The 20,294-nt window shown below is 40.0% G+C and overlaps 1 protein-coding gene across 47 annotated transcripts in view; it reads left to right on the top strand.

Annotated features, from left to right (window-relative positions):
* ABLIM1 (actin binding LIM protein 1) overlaps positions 1 to 20,294 on the top strand; it is a 388,728-nt gene that overhangs the window by 311,037 nt on the left and 57,397 nt on the right. For all 47 annotated transcript variants that reach the window (XM_015148237.3, XM_015148252.3, XM_015148248.3 and 44 more), the window contains 2 exons: positions 16,059 to 16,146; positions 19,787 to 19,845. In XM_015148237.3, the coding sequence (XP_015003723.3) occupies positions 16,059 to 16,146; positions 19,787 to 19,845 (147 nt within the window). The remainder of the gene's footprint in view (positions 1 to 16,058; positions 16,147 to 19,786; positions 19,846 to 20,294) is intronic.

Genomic DNA, 20,294 nt, shown 5'->3' with positions numbered 1-20,294 from the left:
GCTCAATGTCACAGTAACATTCCATTGGATTTGGGTGTCTCCCTCTGGGGTCCAACTTCCTGAAGAGACCCCTTTAGAATGCTAGGTAGGTATTTGGAAAGAAAATGGCTTAGAGTCATCTAGTGTTTTGCAACCTACTTCATCCTTTCTCCGTGTCATATAACTCAAAGTGAATTTATAAAGAATTAACATTTCTCTTATCTACATAGCAACCTTGCAAGCTAGGCAGAACCACTACTTTTATACCCTTTTAACACTATGGAATATGTAGCTTTTCATGGACTGAGGATTTTTCAGAAAGTTCATAGCACTGGGTGATATAAACAGCTGAGTCCAGGTATATCCAGTCATCCTGAAAGTTCAGTACACAGTCCAGCCTAACAGACTGATCAGACCTCCCCCTTTTTATCATTCTTGACGCTGTACGTGCAGAAACTGGGGTAGCCTTATAACGTATCAAAAATCAAACAAACCATTGTTTCTGGTCCCAGGGACCAGAATCCTTCTCCTGGCCACATTTTCAAATTATCATCACTTTAAGTGGCTTGCTATTTTTCAAGGGATGGCCTTAGGAAGATCCATTGGATCTTACTAGGTGGTTAGCTTCTGTATTCCCTCATGATAATTTATGGAAAAAAAAAAAGGATACTTACTTTAAACTGTCCAAATGACCAAAGTAGTTTCTAGTCCTTCTGAGCCTTAATATGTAGCAGGATGTTGGGGGAGTGGGGAATGGACTTAGGAGAAAACCTTAGGTTTGAACTCTAGCTCTGTAACTTTGGAGACTTCTTAGCCCACAGACAGGCAATAAGAATAACAGGGGCCCACCAAATGTTGGATGGATTAAATGTGAACATACTTTCTAAACATTCAACTACAGAACAAGTACAAAGGGTATTATTAACAAAAGTAATTGATAAGAGAAGAAATATTTAAGCTCAATCAGGAGAGGAAAAAGTTGATCGTTTAGTAACCACCGCCAAAGTCCTCAAACTTCCCAACCCAATTTTTATGTGTTTTCGGTGAGCCTTGGTCCTGACTAGAAGAAGCCAATTTTGAGGCTTCATGGCAGACAGACACAAAGTTATCCAACTATTGCAATGTCAACTCTTGCTTGCTGATTTCAGGTCAATTTAGGAATTAAATATGAAGGTTATTTGCATGCCATCCACGTCTCTTCATCAGTTCAAAGGATACCAGCAACAGAAGGGCGAAGATGAAAGGAGGATTGGAAATTGCTCAGTGGCTCTCTGGAGGTCCTAGAATAATGGATACCTGATGAGATTAAACTGCACAGCTTTTGCTTAGAGACCATTTTATAAAGATCATTCACTTCACAGAGGTTAGAAAAACACTTTGAGAATCCATTTGGCAAAGCGCTGTTAATATGATTCTTCTTACTTAATTCCTTTAAATTCCTCTTGGATTAAAATTGTAATACAAGGCAAAAACCACTTTGGACAATGGTTTGGCAGTAGCTACTGAAGCTAAACATAAACATATCCTATGACCTTGCCACATACTTTCTATTCCTATGCATATATATATATACAACTGAAATATGTATATAATTTGCCAAAAGACGTGGGCAGGAATTTTCACAGCAACACTATTCAATACAGCCAAAACCAATTTTTTTTGTTTTTGTTTTTGAGACAACATCTCCTTCTGTTCCAGTCTGGAGTGCAGTGACATGACTATGGCTCACTGCAGCCCTGACCTCCCAGGCTCAAGCAATCCTCTCACCTCAGCCTACCAAGTAACTGAGACTATAGGCATGTACCACTATGCCTGGCTAATTTTAGTATTTTTTGTAGAGATGGGGTTTTGCCATGTTGCCCAGGCTAGTCTTGAACTTCTGGGCTCAAGCGATCCACCTGCCTCGGCCTCCCAAACTGTTGCCAAGACATGAGGCACCGTGCCCAGAAAAGCAGCCAAAATTTTTAAACTACCCAAATGTCCATCAAGAGTAGAATGGATAAATAAAATCTAGTATATTTCCACAAAGGAATTGAGATTTAGTGAAATATGACTACACATACTAATATGGATAATTCTCACAAAGTGTCAAATGAAAGAAGTCAGACATATTTGCTTCTATTGAAGGAAGCTGAAAACAGGCAAAGCTAGCATGTGGGTTTAGAAGTCAACATAGCGATTGGACGACGTAGTCATCATTGGAAGAGGACACAAGGGGGTTTCTTAGTACAGATAATGTTCTGTTCTTTTCTAATTTGGGTACTAGTTACAGAGTATGTTGCATTTATGGAAACTTATGAAGCTGTGCACTTAGAATTTATGCATTTTTCTCAATGCTATACTCCAATAAATAATTTTACTAAAAATATGGCCAGGTGGGTGGATCACTTGAGGCCAGGAGCTTGAGACAAGCCTGGCCTACATGGCGAAACCCCGTCTCTACTAAAATTATAAAAATTAGACAGCCATGGTGGCACATGCCTGTAATCCCAGCGGCTCAGGTGGCTGAGGCACTAGAATCACTGAACCTGGGAGGAGGAGGTTGCAGTGAGCCAAGATCGCACCATTGTCCTCCAACCTGGGCAACAGAGTGAATCTCTGTCTCAAAAAATAAATAAAATAAAATAAAATAAAATAATTAAAAAGGCGTATCTCTTTCCCCCTGCAAATAAGGCAGGGAGGTATATTGAAGACTTCCTACGTACCTTGTAAGAGAGAGTTGATATAATATGTAAAATTTATGGCTTTTTTTTTTTTTTTTGCTGGTGAAGAAAAGAAAAAAAAAAAACAAAAACCTCTATAGAACAGGATGTAGCAAGTGCAAAGGAAATGCCTGGTCAGGGAACATCAGATTCAGCTAACTCCCAAGGAAATTCAACACCACATCCTCAGGTCCCTGGTTACCTTCCAGACTATTGCATTCCTTAATAACTTACCAGAAGAGACTAATGAGAGGATGATGTTTTATGCTATCATATCGGTTCCTGCTTTCAACAAAATGTGTATGGTACCTGGGATGCATGACATTGCTGTTGTTGAATTTGAAAATGATGGACAGGCCAAAACTGTCAGGGATGCTTTGCAAGAATTCAGGATCACAGCATCCCATACCATGGGGGTCACCTATGTCAATAAATAATACTGAGGGATGAATAGGTGGAGCACAGAGGATTTTTATGCCAGTGAAACTATTCCATAGGAAACTATAATGATGGATACATGTCACTATAAATTTGTCCAAACCCATAGAATGTGCAATACCAAGAGTGAATGCCAGTATAAACTATAGACTTGGGTGCTAATGATATGTCAATGTAGCATTTGTAGCAAGTGTACCACTCTGTTGGGGAACGTTCTTAGTCGGGGAGACTGCGTGTATGGGAGAAAGGATATATGAGAACTCTTTGCAGGTTCCACTCAATTTTTCAGTGAACCTAAAATTGCTTTAATAAAGCCTGCTAAATTTTAAAAAATACATTTGGAATAGTTGTCTTTAAAGGACTTGGTGTTATTTATAGTAGTACTTTGTTTCATTTTTTGTAACAATGATTAGGCCATTTTAATAGTTGGGAATGGGAAGGGCAAAATTTTTGTTAAGGGCTTAAAACATGATCTAGTCTTTCTTTAACCTTGCCGAACTGTGAAATATGAAGGCTCGATTTTATATAATAAACTTTTATTTGTAACTTTTAAAAAAGTTGAAAGAGGGTATATAAAGTCATGGGAGATCTGCTTTGCCAGTGCAGACCATGGCTAGAGCCTTCCTGTATTAACTGAGCTCCTGAGGCCTGGGAGAACAACAGTGGCTCTGGGCAGTCTCTAGAGTTGGAGTGACCTGGATTCAAATCATAGCTCCATCCCTTGCCAACTGAGTAGCCTTGGGTGATTTCCTGATCTCTGTAAGTTTTGATTTCCTCATTTGTGAACGGGCATAATACCTACCTCACACTGTGGCTGGGAGAGTCAGGTGGGGTAAAGTGTGTGAGGTGCCTAACATGGTGTCTGGAAACGAGCAAATACTGAAACTATAGCTGAGGCACAGAAGAAGTTGATCTTTGACTCGTCTTTTGGCCACAGTAATTATAATAGGGAGTGGCTGCAAATCTATTTAGAGGTTTCTGTTGGCATGTTATTCACTGGGCACTTCTAGAATACCTTCTTGTGGGAAGCATGAGAGGTGTAGAGTTATGAAGATACCGGTGTGGCCCAATTCTTTAAGGGAATTTATAACCTAGTGGGAAAGAGAGAAAGAAAGCTCACCTGCTTTGATTGGCACCAGTTACTTTGCTACCAACTTGCCTTTGTTTATTTAATTTTCATAACAATCCTAAATAGTAGGCTCCCTTCCCTTCTCTTTTTTTTTCTTTTCTTTTGACACAAGGTCTTCCTCTGTCACCCGGGCTGGAGTGCAGTGGTTCCATCATGTCTCACTGCAGCCTCAACCTCTGGGCTCAAGTGATCCTCCCGCCTCAGCCTCCCCAGCTGCTGAGACTATAGGCACGTACCACCATGCCCAGCTAATATTTCTATTGTTTGTGGAGATGGGGTTTCTCCATGTTGCCCAGGCTGGTCTTGAACTCCTGGGCTCAAGTGATCCTCCCACCTCAGCCTCCCCAGCTGCTGAGACTATAGGCACATACCACCATGCCCAGCTAATATTCATATTGTTTGTAGAGATGGGGTTTCTCCATGTTGCCCAGGCTGGTCTTGAACTCCTGGGCTCAAGTGATCTGCTAGGGTTGCAGGCGTGAACCATTACACTTTGCCCTTAGTAGATTTTCTTATACCAGTTTTTACAGATGAAGAAATGAGCCCAGAAAAGTGCCCAAAGTCCAATTTTCAGTCTAGAATTTAGGCTCTGGGTTCTCTTGCTCCCAAAGCCCATGTCTTTCTACTCTATGATGAACAGTAGGGCAGACAATTCAGCCATGATAACGGATAGGCAAAGTTAAACACATGTAGGAGTGCAAGGGAGAAGAGGTTACATTTCAAATACAGTGATTTATTTGATTGATTTCAGATTTGTGTTTTGCCTTTAGTTATTTGCTCTTCCTTAAAATTTGGCAAAATATCCAAGATACATGTTAATAAAATATTCTCTCCTCAATCAATGTAGCCCTCTTTTTACGTCATACAAGAATTATTTCTGTAGGTGCCTAAGATTTCTGGAAAAAGAGAAACACTGTGGTGAGATAGTATTGTTACAAGGGAGTCAGATTTGTGTGCAAAGATCTGGGATGTTTCCTAGTTCTGATACTAAGCTGTGTGACTTTGATCTTGGTACAGAAAGTTATTTGGCCTCTGAGCCTCAGTTTGATCACCATAAAACTAGAAGAATGATGTTGCCTATTTCAAAGGGTCAGAGAAGAATCAAGTTTAAATACTTTGTGGAAGAGCATATAGCAAAAGGACCACCCTGAGAGATTCACAGCAGCTATTAATACACTAAGGTTAATGCAGTAGTCCAGATTCTCTTTTCAACTTCTCATAGGGTCCTGGCCAAGTTACTTAATCTCTCTGCAATTGAGTTTATCCTCTTGTACAAAGGGAAGAGTAATTCCTCTGAAGACAGAAAAATCATGATTAGATTAGTAAACACTTTTTTTTTTAAAGAATCCCTTCGAAAATGTTCAGGTCTTCATTCAACTGCTAATAATGCCATATTGCATATGTATGTCTAGCTGTCTACACATGCAGGTATATTTTGTTCTGGAAAAAGAACACTTGTTTTTAAAGAGCTTCCCAAAGAAATTTGGACCTCCAAAAGGAAATAAATGCATATGTATCCTAATTTGTCATTGTGGACAGTGAATAGTTTATCCTGCCCTCCTGATCAGCTCTTCATTGCCCTCTCCCCACACCGTTTTGTTCTGTTTTTTAATTGTGTCTCTTTATTGAGGAATAGTTTACATACTGTAAAATTTATTCATTGTATGTGTACACTTTGATCTTTTATATTGCATTTATACAATTGTGCAACCATCACCACAGTGCAGACTTAGAACTTTTCCATCACCCCAAACTGACTGCTCATTTGCAGTTAATGTTACTCCCATCTACCCCATCCCTGTTTTGAGCAGTCACTCATCTACTTTATATCTCTTCAGTTTTGCCTTTTAGAGAAATTTCATATAAATGGGATCATACAATAGGTAATCTTTGTGTCTAGCTTCTATCACTTAATAGGTTCATCTGTGTTGTTGCCTGTATCAGTAATGTGTTCCTTTTTATTGCTTAGCAGTACTTTGTTATTTGAATATTTCACATCTCATTATCTATTCACCACTTAAGGGTCATTTGGATTGTTTGGGGCTATTGTGAATAACACTGCTATGGAACTTTCACATAGAAGTCTTTGTGTGGGCATATGTTATCATTTCTTTTAGTTCAATATCTGGGAGTAGAAGTACTGGGTTGCAGGGTACTGTATGTTTATATTCACGTTTTTGAAAAACTGCCAAAGAGGTTTCTGCAGTAGCTGTTCCATTTTACATTCCCACCAGCAATGTATGAGTGTTGCACTTTCTCCACATCCTCATCAACACTTGGTCTAGTCAGTCATTTTAATTATAGCCATCATAGTGGGTGTATAGTGGTATTGCATTGTGGTTTTCATTTTATTTCCCTAATATGACTTGTGAAATTCAAAATATTTTCCTGTGCTTATTAGGCATTCATATATCTTCTTTGGTGAAGTGTCTATTTGAATTGTTTGCCCACTTTTTAATTGGGTTGTTTGGCCTGTTGTTATTGAGTTGTAAGAGTTCTCTAAATAATAAATACATACAAATCGTTTTTCATATATATAATTTGCAGAAATTTTCTCCCAGTCCATGGCAGGTCTTTCCATTTTCTTATAATGTCTTTTGAAAAGAAGGGGATTTTAATTTTGATGACATCTAATTTATCAATTTTTTTCTTTTATGGATTGTGTTTTTGGTGTAGTAGTTAAGAAACCTTTGGCTAAACCAAGATCACAAATATTTTCTCCTATGTTTTTGTCTAGAAGTTTTGTATTTAGTTCTACAATCTATGAGTTAATTTTTTCTATGGTGTGAGGTAAGGGTTTAATTGGATATAGATAGCCAATTGTCTCAACATCATTTGTTGGAAAGACAGTCCTTTCCCCATCAAATTGCCTTGGTACTTTATTGGAAATTAATTGACTATAAATGTGTAGGTTTAGTTTTGAACTCTCTTCTATTCTATTGATGTATATGTCTATCCCAATGCCAATGCCATGCTGTCTTGACAACTTATGGCTTTCTTGTAAGTTTTGAATTGAGGTAGCTTAAGTCCTTCAACTTTATCCTGTTTTTCTTTTGCAAAAAATGTCTTACTCTTCTAGGTCCTTTGCCTTGTCGTGTGAGTTTTAGGACCAGGTTGTGAATTTCTACAAACAATTCTGCTGAGGTTTTGGTAGGGATTGCACAAAATCTATAGATTAATTTAAAAAGTGGTTAAGTCCTTTACAGATGCATGCATTTACAGATAACGTTTACCTAGTACTATTAAATAGCGAAAACTTCTTTAAGGTTTTTGCAATTAATTCCTTGGAAGGAGATGAGAAAGCAGTATCTGTGAAAAGCCAATATGTACCTACCCTGGGATATTGCACCTGTATTTTTATTCTTAATTTTATTCTTCTCATTAAAAGAAGGAAGTTGCTGCTCTCTCTTTTATATTTCAAGCAGGTGGTCAAAGGGACCCAGAACATTAGAGTATAATGGTTTATTTCTCCCTAAACTAGTTTATACACCCTTACTCAGAAGGATAAGCTGCTGACCCTTCCTCTGACATAGCACATGTGTTTAGAGCAGCATCTGTGAGCTCAGAAGCCTCGCAGTTAGTAAGGCTGTAGGGTTACAGGATGTTCTCATTTGTGCAAGGTGGCTTTGCACAGACTTGTATAGAGCCCTCTAGGCTTTGTGAAGCTGCCTGGGCAGACTGATTTATTCACCTTTGCCTGGAATACATATTTACGGCCAAGGCACGCCCTCATTATCCTGCCTGTTCATGATGCTGCATCAGGAGAAAAGCCTCCTGGAACAGGTGAGTGTTTAACTTAGAGATCAAGCCAGTCCAGTTGCATTGGGAACCTCTCCCAGTTGAGGGTGAAAAAAACAGTAGACGCAAAAAAGCTGAGTCAGCCTCTGCACTGCCTTTCTGCAGGGGCACGACAGGGAACTTGCGTGATTCTGCCTCTCCCTTCCACCCATGCACCTACCACGTAAGCAGCACATCTCTGTTACTCCCTTTGGCTTCCTCATCTCTTCATCCACCCTCAGGTTTGTGGTTTTGGTACCACCCAGACCAGTGTTTTCCCATCTCACGGTGATCTGCATAGACTCATTTCAGTGCTTATAAAATAAAGACACTCATATCTGGGCCCCACCTTAAGGCCATCGAACCCATTTTTAAAAGGTTCCTTGGGTGCTGCTTTTGCACAATAAAGTTAGAAAACTCCTGATCTAAAGCAACCCACCAGCCTCCAGGTGTTTGTATATCCTTAGTCTGAATTACCATCCACCAGAGCTGTGTTTGGGAGAGTCTTAGGGACTGGAAAACAATTTGCTTATTCCTTTGGGGGTTCTAGGCACCATCTCTGAATCAAGTTAGATCTTTTAAGATAAAACAAGAAACAAAACTACATACATAGTCCTTGATAGTTTAACTTCCTCTATAGAAGTGACTTCATTTACTGATCTTTCGGTGCTACGTCTTTGATATTTCTCAAGGGTCTATATGAAAAACAACTACTTAAATACTTCCTATCATCAGTGAAATTCCTGTGGAAGATGTTTTTCTGTCCCGTAACTGAGGGTCCCTGTATGAGAATCCCTTTGGTGCTTTTAGGAGGCACTTTAACAGGGTAAACGTGTGGACCTTGAGTCGAGCTACCTGGGTTCTAACCCTAGCTCTGTCTTCTGGAAGCACGGTGGTTTGGGTAAAACAATTTTATTTCCTTACTTGTAGAACAAGACTGTAAAATAGCAGCTACCTACCTCATAGGGTTGTTGTGAGTCACTTAAAGTCTTGATACAAAACCTTACACAGAGCAAGACCTTATAGAACTTCAGCCTGCAATGACTGTTACTAACTTAGAATCAGGAAACCTCGCCTCTGTAGTGACAAGTGTGTGCGGCCATTTTTTCAAACAGTGAGACTTTGACAGCCCATCAGTTCCTCTTTTGCCCTCATCTGCTAAGAAGCTCACATCACAACAAACGTGTTTGCCTGAGCTTGGGTCTTTTGATTTTTAAGGTTCTTGATCAATTGTTTTAAAATCATGGCCTTCTCTGATAAACATCAGATAGTCCTTTTTGAAAGTAGGCAGAACATAAGTTATAAATGGATTAAGGTTGACCTTCAGGGCCATCTTCCCATCTCCTGGACTCATGTCACAAGTAGAGCACTCCTAAAGAAAGGGAGGCGGTAAAGGAAAGAAACTAAAAGGGACAGTCAGCAGTCCAAGAGCTAAGCAGGTTATCAGATGAGCGGATTTTCTGTCCAAGGATGGATTCTAGAATTACAATTCTCTTTTTCTATTCCCAGGAGCATATTACATGGGCTCAGGGCTTAGGGCATCAGAATTTCTCCTGGGTAACAGACACAGAGGAATCATTGGTTAAACTCCATTTTCTGCCATCAAGAATGTTCTTTCTCTACCAAAATTGCTTTTCTGTTAACACTACTATGTGAGCTTGTAGAGGGTATGGGATTTCATACAGAAATGTAGAATTTTACAGCTGAATAGGACTTGAAATTATCTAGCCCAGCCCTTTGCATTTTTCAGGTGTGTGTCCTGAGGCGTGGAGATATGAAGTAGTGACATATTTGAGGCCCTATGGATAGTAAATCGAGGTATGATTCTCGGACTTCTTGATTCCAAAGCTTGTAGCCCTTTCCCTCTACCTCATGTTCACAAAGAATTCAGAACTCCTTTCTGCCCTTCCAGACAAAGGGTTTCATCAAAAATATTGTGACTTACACTAAATTTTGCATTAGAGTAGGTGTTATTTCTCCAGAATCCTGGCTTGTATGCTAAGGTTCATACTTCAGTTTAGAGATTAACTAAATGCAATAATAACTACAGATGTCTGATTTAACCAGGACTATTAAAGGCAAACAATTTTTTGCACTTCGAATGTGTAGGCAGGTACTTTGTAAAACTCACCTAAATAAGCAAATTGTTGATTCTTCATAGAGTTTCATGCTAGCCACAATGTAGTCTTTTTACAAGAGCATTTTGAATATGTGAAAATGCAGAAATGGCGACGTGATTTTTTTAAAGGAGCAGGGTACAAAGATAGATGGGGAACAGCAGTGATGGAGCTCTGGCGAGCTCTCTAGCAGCACCTCTGGCCACTCAGGCTCAGGCAGGATGGCTGCCAGTTGTGCGTCTGGGACCAGGTATCTGGTAAACCAGCCTTCATGCAGTCACCTGCCACTACAAAGCTCCTGCTGGCCTTTAAAAGTTTATAGTCAACAACATCCTCCCTGCAATAAATTGCATACTTATTATCTGTTTCTTATATGTGCACTATCTAGTCTTTCATTTTGCTCATGATCTGAAATACTTTTCCTTCTCCTAAAAATAACTCCAATTTAAATGATTTTGATTCAACAACATCTGATTTTTGGTAAATTTGCATATGCGCTGCCGTCTGTGTTCAGCTCTGTTACTTTTCCTGGTCTTGTGCACATGGCTTCTCTTTGAACCGTCATGGATGCCTATGTAAGGAGAAATGAAACAGAAGGGTGGCTCACACATGCAAAGGAGGGGCCTTTTGTCTTGAGCACCTGACCCTGGAGCCCCTCAAGCCTGCACTGCTACAAAAACAGAAAGACTCCTGAATGCCTTTTGACTCTGGCTCACCGAATGTGTTGACATGTTCGGCATCTTGGGATGAAGGAAGTGCGTAGGGCAAGACATCCCTGGCATTACAATGGGCTAGGGTTAGGTTTTTTAGTAGCGTTTTCTTTTTATATAATTATTTTATTTTATTATTTTTTTAAGTTCCGGGGTACATGTGCAGGATGTGCAGGTTCGTTACATAGGTAAACATGTGCCATGGTGGTTTGCTGCACCTAGCAACCCACCACCTAGGTATTAAGCGCAACATGCCTTAGCTCTTTTCCTTAATGCTCTTCCCCGCCCACCCTCCCCGAACAGGTTCCAGTAAGTGTTGTTCCCCTCCCTGTGTCTGTGCGTTCTCATTGTTCAGCTCCCACCTGTGAGAACATGTCGTGTTTGGTTTTCTGGTCCTGTGTTAGTTTGCTGAAGATAATGGCTTCCAGCTTCATCCATGTCCCTGCAAAGGACATGATCTCATTCCTTTTTATGGCTGTAAAGTATTCCATGGTGTATATGTAGTAGTGTTTTTTACTAATGATTTATAGAGCAAAGTCCTGCCACATAGGACCTTAATGTAACTTCCATTCATCTTGTGAGTTGATAGAACTCTTATAAGTTGATGTAACTTCCATTCATCTTGTGAGTTAATAGAACTCCTATGCCTGCCCAGAGCATCCAGAGAGCCTTTTACTGGCATCCAAACCACACTAATGTGCCTTCTTTTTGTGAATGACCTTGGGACGGTCTCTGAGCAGAGAGTTATTACATTGTTATTCCTATCGTTATTATTATTACTTTGTGCAATGTGTCACACTATCTTCAAAATGTCTTTTGGTCATCACACCAGTATCACTGTGAAGTAGTCACAGCAGTGACATAATGTATGGTTATTAGTGGTGGTACTGGGTAAGAACACTCACTCCAGAGCCAGACTGCCTGGGTTTGCATCCTGGTCCCACCAGTTCTAACTGTGACTGTAAAGATGTTATAAAATCTCTCCAGGCCTCAGCTTCCTCATCTATAAAATAAGGAGAATAATACTTCCTGCCTTCTTAGGTTATTGTGACACAAATTGACTAAATATTTATGGAGTATGTAAAAGAGTAATTGACACAGAATAATCACAATAACATCATCACCAGCACTACTATCAATGTCAGCAGCAGCAGCAGCATCACCATCATCACCACCACATCATCATCACTACCACATCACCATTACCATCATCATCACCATCATTGTCTTCATCATTGTCATCACTGTCACCATCATTACCATCATCTTCACCATTATCACCACCACTACTATCATTATCACATCACCATCACTACCGTCATCATCATTACCACCCCACCACCACTCACCATCATCACCCCACCACCACTCACCATCATCATCATCATCACCATCACCACCACCATCATCACCATCACCACCATCATCATCATCTCTACTTTACAACAGAGGTTCCAAGAGCTTGTGATCTGCCCAAGATCCCATTTCCAGTACAAGCTGGGGAAAACACTGAAGTTCAGGTGTCATGGCTCCAAAAGAAATGGACTTTCTTTCCTCTTGGTCTTTATTTTATTACACAGCAACAAAAAAATATATTCTTGTTATAAAGGGTTGAGATGATATAGCTGCAAAGGAGAATGTGAGGGTCCCTTCCTTTACTTCTTCCCGGCTCTCACCTCTTGCTCCAAAGGTAACCACAGCAAACTAGTTGGGGTACATTCTCCCTGTCTTCTCTCCAAGAAGGGCACACATATAAGATCAATATACATATACATGTGTGTACTTATTGATGTAAATAATCATAAGAGTGTCTGCCTTACAGGATTGATGAGGGGGTTGAAGAAAATTATGCTTTTAAAGCACTTAACATGGTGCCAGGCAATATACTAGGTTCCTAATAGTGCTCTCATCAACTGCGTGGGGTAAGTTCTATTATTTCTACCCATTTTATTGATGTGGAAGCTGAAGATTGGAAAGACTGTCACATGCACAGGATCACACAATACTGAAACTGGATTTGAATCCAATTAGCTTATGTGGTTATTTTATAGGTATTATTTTTCCACTTGATTTTCTTCTCTTAGTAATATTAGCTTGAACTGTTTCCATGTGTGTACATGTGAGTTTACATCAGTCTTGTAACGGCCACATGTGAATCAGTATTCTAAGTACTTCTTTATTGGGGTTGTTGTTGTTTGGTTTGGTTTGTTTTTGAGATGGGATCTTGCTCTGTTGCCCAGGCTGGAGGGCAAGTGGCATGATCTCGGCTCATCACAGCCTCAGCCTCCTGGGCTCAAGCAGTCCTCCCACCTCAGCCTCCAAGTAGCTGTGACTACAGGTGTAAGCCACCATGCCAGGCTAATTTTGTTTATTTTTTTGTAGAGACAAGGTCTCACTTGTTTGGCTCAGGATGATTTTGAACTCCTGGGCTCAAGTGAGCCTCCTGCCTAGCCCTCCCAAAGTGCTGAGGTTAGAGGCATGAGCCACCATGCTCAGCCTGGAATTGATTTTTGTATAGGTTGTGACTTAGGAATCTAGATTTTATCTTTCTCTAAGTGGAGAACCAGTTGTCCTCTCTATTTATTGAGTAATCCATTATTTCAGCTCATTTGAACTATTACCTTTATCATAAACTGAATTCCCTTGTATGTACAGCTATGCAACTGATCCCTCTCTTCTGTACTGTTGATTATTTTCTACACCTACACCCATAGTAAAGTACTTTAATTATTTTAGACTTAGAAAAAAATGTTATGACAGGAAGGGAAAATCCTTCCTTATTGCTGTTCTTTCACAAAAAAATGTATTTTTTTGTGTGTGTATTTATTCTGTCACGTAAACTTATAGAAGCAGCCTGTCAAGGTCTGTAGAGAAAATTCCTGTGGGTGTTTAGACTGGGTGTTGCATTAATAGGTTCATTTTTGATAAATCAGCATCTTTACAATATTTAGTTTCTCCATCTAGAAATATCATATATTTCTATTTAGGTCTATTATGTTCATCAGTTAAGTTCCATAATTTGCTTTATGTAGATCTTACATTGGAGGGTTTATTAGTTGTTATTACAAATGGGATCCCATTTTCCCTTTACATTTAGTTAATTTTTATTGCTAGTGAATAGGAAATAATGGTTTTTATATGTTAATTTTTTATTTAGCCATATGACTCGATTTTTGTATTCGTGATCTTTATACTTCTTTTTCTTGACATCACATTGGCCAGGAGGAAAATAATGTAGAATGATATTGGTAAAAGTGTACACCTTTGTCTTGTTTGTCTTTTTCCTGTCTTTAATGAAAATGCCATGAAGGTTTCACCACTAAATATGATAAATACACTTGATCAGCTTGAAGACATTTCTTTCTATTTATAGTTTACTGAGAGGTATGCTTTTCACTGTGGATGACACCATGCTCTTGTCAACGGGCCTTTATTTTTTCACTTAACATTTTCCTTAAGAGTCCAGAGATTGCCCGGACTAACTTGGACCTCCCAGCACTGGCATCCTAGCTGAGCGAACCTGGTTTAGAACTGAGCACTTAGGACTGAGTAATGTCTTCTTTCTTCCTCCTTTCTGCTCACATTTGACCTCAGATGTCCTACAGGCAGGAGCTACTTTGTGTTGATATTTCCTGCCTTCTCTCACCACTCTCCCCCAGCCCTACCCTTCCTCCTGCAGAAAAGTAAAAAATTTTACAAATAAATAAAAAGTAGCATGTGGCCGGGCGCGGTGGCTCACACCTGTAATCCCAGCACTTTGACAGGCCGAGGCGGGTGGATCACAAGGTCAGGAGATCAAGACCATCCTGGCTAACACGGTGAAACCCCATCTCTACTAAAAATACAAAAAATTAGCCGGGCGTGGTGCCGGGTGCCTGTAGTCCCAGCTACTCAGGAGGCTGAGGCAGGAGAATCGCGTGAACCTGGGAGGCGGAGCTTGCAGTGAGCTGAGATCGCACCACTGCACTCCAGCCTGAGCAACAGAGTGAGACTCCAACTCAAAAAAATAAATAAATAATAAATAAATAAATAAAGTAGCATGTGGACAAGGACAAGAGCACCACTTCTGGAATTTTCTTGCAGGCACCACTGAAAATATTTTTATTCCTAACTTCTAATTTAAATAACTTCAATTTTTTTTTCCACCTGATTATCTTAAATGGCTCACCACCACCTCACGTGCTGGTTGCTAAGCAGATCTTGTAGTTTTTACAGGAAGGTATGAGAAAGGAATTACCACCTGACATCTGATTTCCTGTTGCAGTTTCGTGCAGGTTCTGATGCAGGATGCAGCCATTTTTAACTCTTTCTCGACCACTGCCTTGTACATGGTTAATGCAGAAGAAATGTTTTGATGGTGAATTGATGGAAACGATTTAATCAGAGTCCATCTGAGAGCTCTTAGGTGGCGATGATTTTTTGCTAGGCTGTGAATGAAAGGATTTGTTCTTGCCAGGCATGTATGTGGAGTGTGACTCTAATGTGATTTGGCACCTGTCTAGAAAATGGTCCCTGTATCCAGTGACACTTTGCTTTGGGGAAGTCAACACCTGCTGTGATGGCATCTGTCATATTTAGGAATGTGAAATGCCCATGAATAATGCACAGCCACCTTAGTAAAATGCCTTCTCCAGAAAACTCTTCATGTAAGCCACTGGCAAAAGATTATTGCAAGCTGCATAGAAGAGACTTTGGGCCCCCTTTGAGATAAAAGCAGTGGATGATGTATTTTACTATAGCTTTCCTCACCTTGATGTCATTGGGGTAGATTTTATTATCTTCAGATTGTTTAGCCAAGAAAGCAAGAACCTGCTAAATATAAGGGTCATTTATTTTTGGTTGGTTTGTTAGAAACAGCATTAGCTCCCAACGAAGTGGGGTTTTGGGGAGATGGAGTGACTCATCTCAGGCATATGGTGTGTTACTGGCAGCCATCCAGGTCAAGAGGGACACATAGAAGCCAGAAACGCTGAGAGGCAAGGCAGCCCCACCAGGCAGCCACGGGTAGCTGGCCTTTGAGCCCCTCCCAGTTTCAGTGAAGTTGGCTTTAGCTTCCGGGGCTGTTGGTGTAGGAAGTTTGGTCAATTAGACAATTATTTTTCCTTTTTCAGCATCTTTTCTTTTCTTCTAAATCCTCAAGTCCAGAAAAGATTCTGGAATCCACGACAAGGAGTAGATTCAACGTTCCCTACCTTTTCTCTTGCAGGCAGGTGACAAACATTACCACCCCAGCTGTGCACGATGCAGCAGATGCAACCAGATGTTCACAGAAGGAGAGGAAATGTATCTTCAAGGTGAGGCGGACTCAAGAACACTAGAAGCTTTCCCTGCTGGGGGAAAGGAAATCTTGCTATGTTTGTTTCATTGTTTTTAGAGAAGGAGGCATGTTATTAGCTGTGAGGCTACCCCAATCCAAGAAGATTATGGCCAAAAGTTACCTCATCAGTTGGTATTAATCAGCCAAGCAACTGACATGCTGGCAGTGAGCCCCTGAGGCTGTTCACGAATGAACTTGTGATGCTGCCTTAATCAAGTGAATAGGACTCGACATTTGATGCCTCGGATGTGAGGGAAGAGTGAAAATCAGCAATACCTCCTCTCCAACTCTTCCCAGGAATATGCTTAGGAAACAAAAGATTACAAGAAAATTTCTAGAAATTTCTAGAAATGTTACTCATTTGATGGCTACTTTTTTTCTTCTTTTACTCTCCTGTGAGAAGGGCTTTTTGAGGCCTCCCAGGCTGCTGTTCTCTGGGTTTTCAAGAAGAAAATCTCATATTTGATGAATTATGTCACAGACTTGTTTCACCCCATTAAGATGATTAGCTCTTATATTGAGAGAGAGAGAGACAGAGAGAGAATGGGAGATAACAAGAGAGAACCCATTCTCTGAAAGAGAAATTTCTGGTGTCAAAGAGATACTTTTTACCAGGGAGCCATTGGAATCCCAGCTGAATTTTGGGAAGCTGAATTGGGAAGACTGCTTGAACCGAGGAGCTCAAGACCATCCTGGGGAACATAGGGAATCGTCAACTGTGTGTGTGTATATATCTATGTATGTATGTATATATATGACCAAATATATACATATATATATAAAATAGACCATATATATATAAAATAGACCATATATATGTGATCATAGTTTTCATGAAACTGATTTTATATACACACACACACACACACACACACACATACATGATCAGTTTTTATGTTCTCTGAAATTCTGGAACTTCTCAGAGAGGCTTTAAGAGAGGATTCTCTTCTAGTCAAACAGCACCATCTGTGCAAGCATTTTACTATTTTTAGCTGGAAAAGAGTTATTAATCAAACAAGGGTTTATCAGTAAAATTAGCAAAACCCATAAGAGCTGTTGCTCATTCCGTTGTGGTAATTACAATTACTGAGTCTCAACTACCTGTGCATGTCATGTCTTGATTTCTCTTTGCAGATAGCACGATGTGTACTTGTAATGAGTGGTTGGCTTTTCTCTCTCAGTTTTGTTTTTAGGCAGCTTAGAAAAATCTACAGAAAGGATTCTTGAGTATTAAAGCAAAGCCTGGCTACTCTCCCCTTAAAAAAGGCTAGCTACATGAGAAATTGACAACCCAAACTTCTTTTTGGCTTTAGAGTGATCACTCTGAAAAACTGTGATTAAAAACATCACAGAATTTTGAAAGGCCTTATGAAGGCAAGTGACAAGCACCTGCATCTGTGGCCTCATGCGGGATTTATATGACACATTTTCCACAGACAACAGGCCTTACATCTGCAGTGGCAATAGGCAGGTGTCACTCTGCGTTTCTCAGCACAAAGCAGATTTATTCTTTATTTGGTCTGTGGGCTTAGATTTTAGCCTATCAATTCTAGCACTCAAAAACAAGGACGCAGGAGTGCCAGTCAACACTGTCTCTGCTGGAAACAGACTCAGAGGCTCTGGGTGCAGCTCTGCAATTCAGAGTGGTTCTGGAGACTGGAGAGAGAAGGTTTCAAGCTGTGCACGAATACAATACATTCGGGCTACGAATAAATGGCTATCTGTTAAGGCTGCATTTGGAATTCCAGGGATTGCTCTAAACCTTCTGGAGTTGTGCTTCAGAAGCCTTTGCGTGCCCTCTCGGCACATCTTTGAAGAAAGAGCAGTTTCATCTTCTTCAGCATCTGATGTTCTGTCCGAGTCACATTCCTTGTGTGCCTGACCTCTGGAGAACAATAGTGCCATTGTGCGCAGACCCGGTGTCCTGGCCAGTGACTCCTGCTCAGCAGAACCTTCACAGCAAATGCTTCTCCTGAGCCTGCACCTGACCCCTGGGCCCTCCACATTCAGAGGATTTCCTGTGCTTTGTAGTCAGCCTTTGAGCCAGAGTTAGTGCTGAAGAGACCTATACGTCTGTCTGCTTTTTGTTTGATTTTTTTTTGTTTGTTTATTTTGGCTCTGGGTTAAGAAGATGGAAAAAATGATTGTTAGATAAGGATTAAAGTATTATTCTGATACAAAATGTATTTTTTCTTGCCATTAATTTAATATTAGTTTAGCTCAGTGGTGTGAAATAACTCATGAGTTATTTTAATTTGGTGACTTTTCAAGCATGCACAGGTTATTGCTTAAAAGAGATAAAGATTTTGGCCAGGTGCGGTGGCTCACGCCTGTAATCTCAACACTTTGGGAGGCCGAGGTGGGTGGAACACTTGAGGTCAGGAGTTCCAAAGAGCCTGGCCAACATGGTGAAAACCCGTCTTTACTAAAAGTATAAAAATCAGCTGGGCATGGTGGTGTGTGCCTGTAATCCCAGCTACTTGGGAGGCTGAGGCAGGGGAATCGCTTGAACCTGGGAGGCGGAGGTTGCAATGAGCTGAGATTGTGCCACTTATACTCCAGCCTGGGAGACAGAGTGAGACTCTATCTCAAAAGAAAAAAAAATAAGGTAAAGATTTAAATCATGAAATTTGGAAACTCTGATATTCATACTGTGAATTTTATTTAATTTTTGCTTTCGACTTAGCAACTTTATTTTCTTAAGTCTTCTTAAGTGCTCATTTAAGTTCTGTCCATCCCCACACTTGAATGTGTCCTTACGTGAACATATCAACCTTACCCATAATCATGATTATAGATGACATATTTTGTATGTATCTAGTCATACAAAATCATATGAGGAGGCATTGGATTCTTACAAGATAAGAGCTTCTATTGGAGATAAGTGTTTTGTTTAATTCTGTGATGCTGGTACCATACATTAAATTGCTTCATAATACAAGAAAGTGAGACTGTTGACTCAGGAACAGAAAATAACACCTAAATAGTTACTTTACTACTTTAAAAGCGGAGACTTTTTAGAAAATTACTTAAAAGGTTCAAGGCCAAAGGAAATTTTTGGATTTATAATTTAACTTTCACCCTTTCTGCTAGTTGGTTTAAGTTCTCATTTCTGTGTAGGTGACTATGTGTAATTGAATCAATGAAAAATTCAGTAAGTTTTGCTTCTGGATATAGACTATCTGGTTGACTTTATTCCCCTCAACTAAACTGCTTGGTTGTTTTGATGTTAGATAAACAATGCCTACTATTTTTTAAATTAAATGCAACTTGTAGTAAGCACTCAGGCATTCCTTTTAAAGGACGATATAAGGTTTAACAATAACAAGACACGATTAAGAACTAAATATCTCTTGCATCAAAAGACTCATGCCCAGTTAGTGGTCTCTGTGGTCTAGAATTATGATCTTTATCAAACAAGCTTGGGCTAGATCAGGAAAACTTGCTTAGACTTTGGACATGTCTGATTTTTGTGTTATGACTTACTTGGACATAAACCAATAACACCTTCCTATGATGGGGAAAGAGGGATAGGAGCCATTCTCAGAAGTGCTGTCTAAGAGGACTTTGTATCTTTCCATTTTCCTGGCTCTTAGCAGTGCATTCTGTCTTCTCAGGTTCCACCGTTTGGCATCCCGACTGTAAGCAATCTACGAAGACCGAGGAAAAGCTGCGGGTAAGAACACAATTAAAACATGACGCCAGCTGCATTTGTAGGCCATACGCTCATGGTCACTAATTCTTGGGGTTAGGGTTTAGGTGAAATTACTTTTTACTGACTTTTTCCCTTATAGCAAACTAAGTTCAAAGGCCATTTGGCTAGGGAAAGGGGTCCCCTCTTACCTTAAATGTACTGTGGTTTTTGTTCCAAATGCTTGTGTTAGACAAAGTAAGCCTTGGCCTCACTAGTCAGCTTCTTAGAAAAGCATTCAAGGGAAAAGTCAAATCATGCAGATGGGAAAACAATGACTCATCAGGTTCCTGGTGCAGCATCTGCTGACCTCACCAGACTGTTTTGGTGCTTAGTCTATAATGCACTACTCTGACCCCAGCTCTACATTAGTACATTTTACTGGTCTCTCATTTTACTGAATCCAAATTCACCAGAATAGACTCTAAAAGCTG

This window comes from Macaca mulatta, chromosome 9 (assembly GCF_049350105.2).
Source record: "Macaca mulatta isolate MMU2019108-1 chromosome 9, T2T-MMU8v2.0, whole genome shotgun sequence".
Classification (NCBI taxonomy): domain Eukaryota; kingdom Metazoa; phylum Chordata; class Mammalia; order Primates; family Cercopithecidae; genus Macaca; species Macaca mulatta.
Note: the sequence above shows the minus strand (reverse complement) of the source record. Positions and strands in the feature narration are given on the sequence as shown.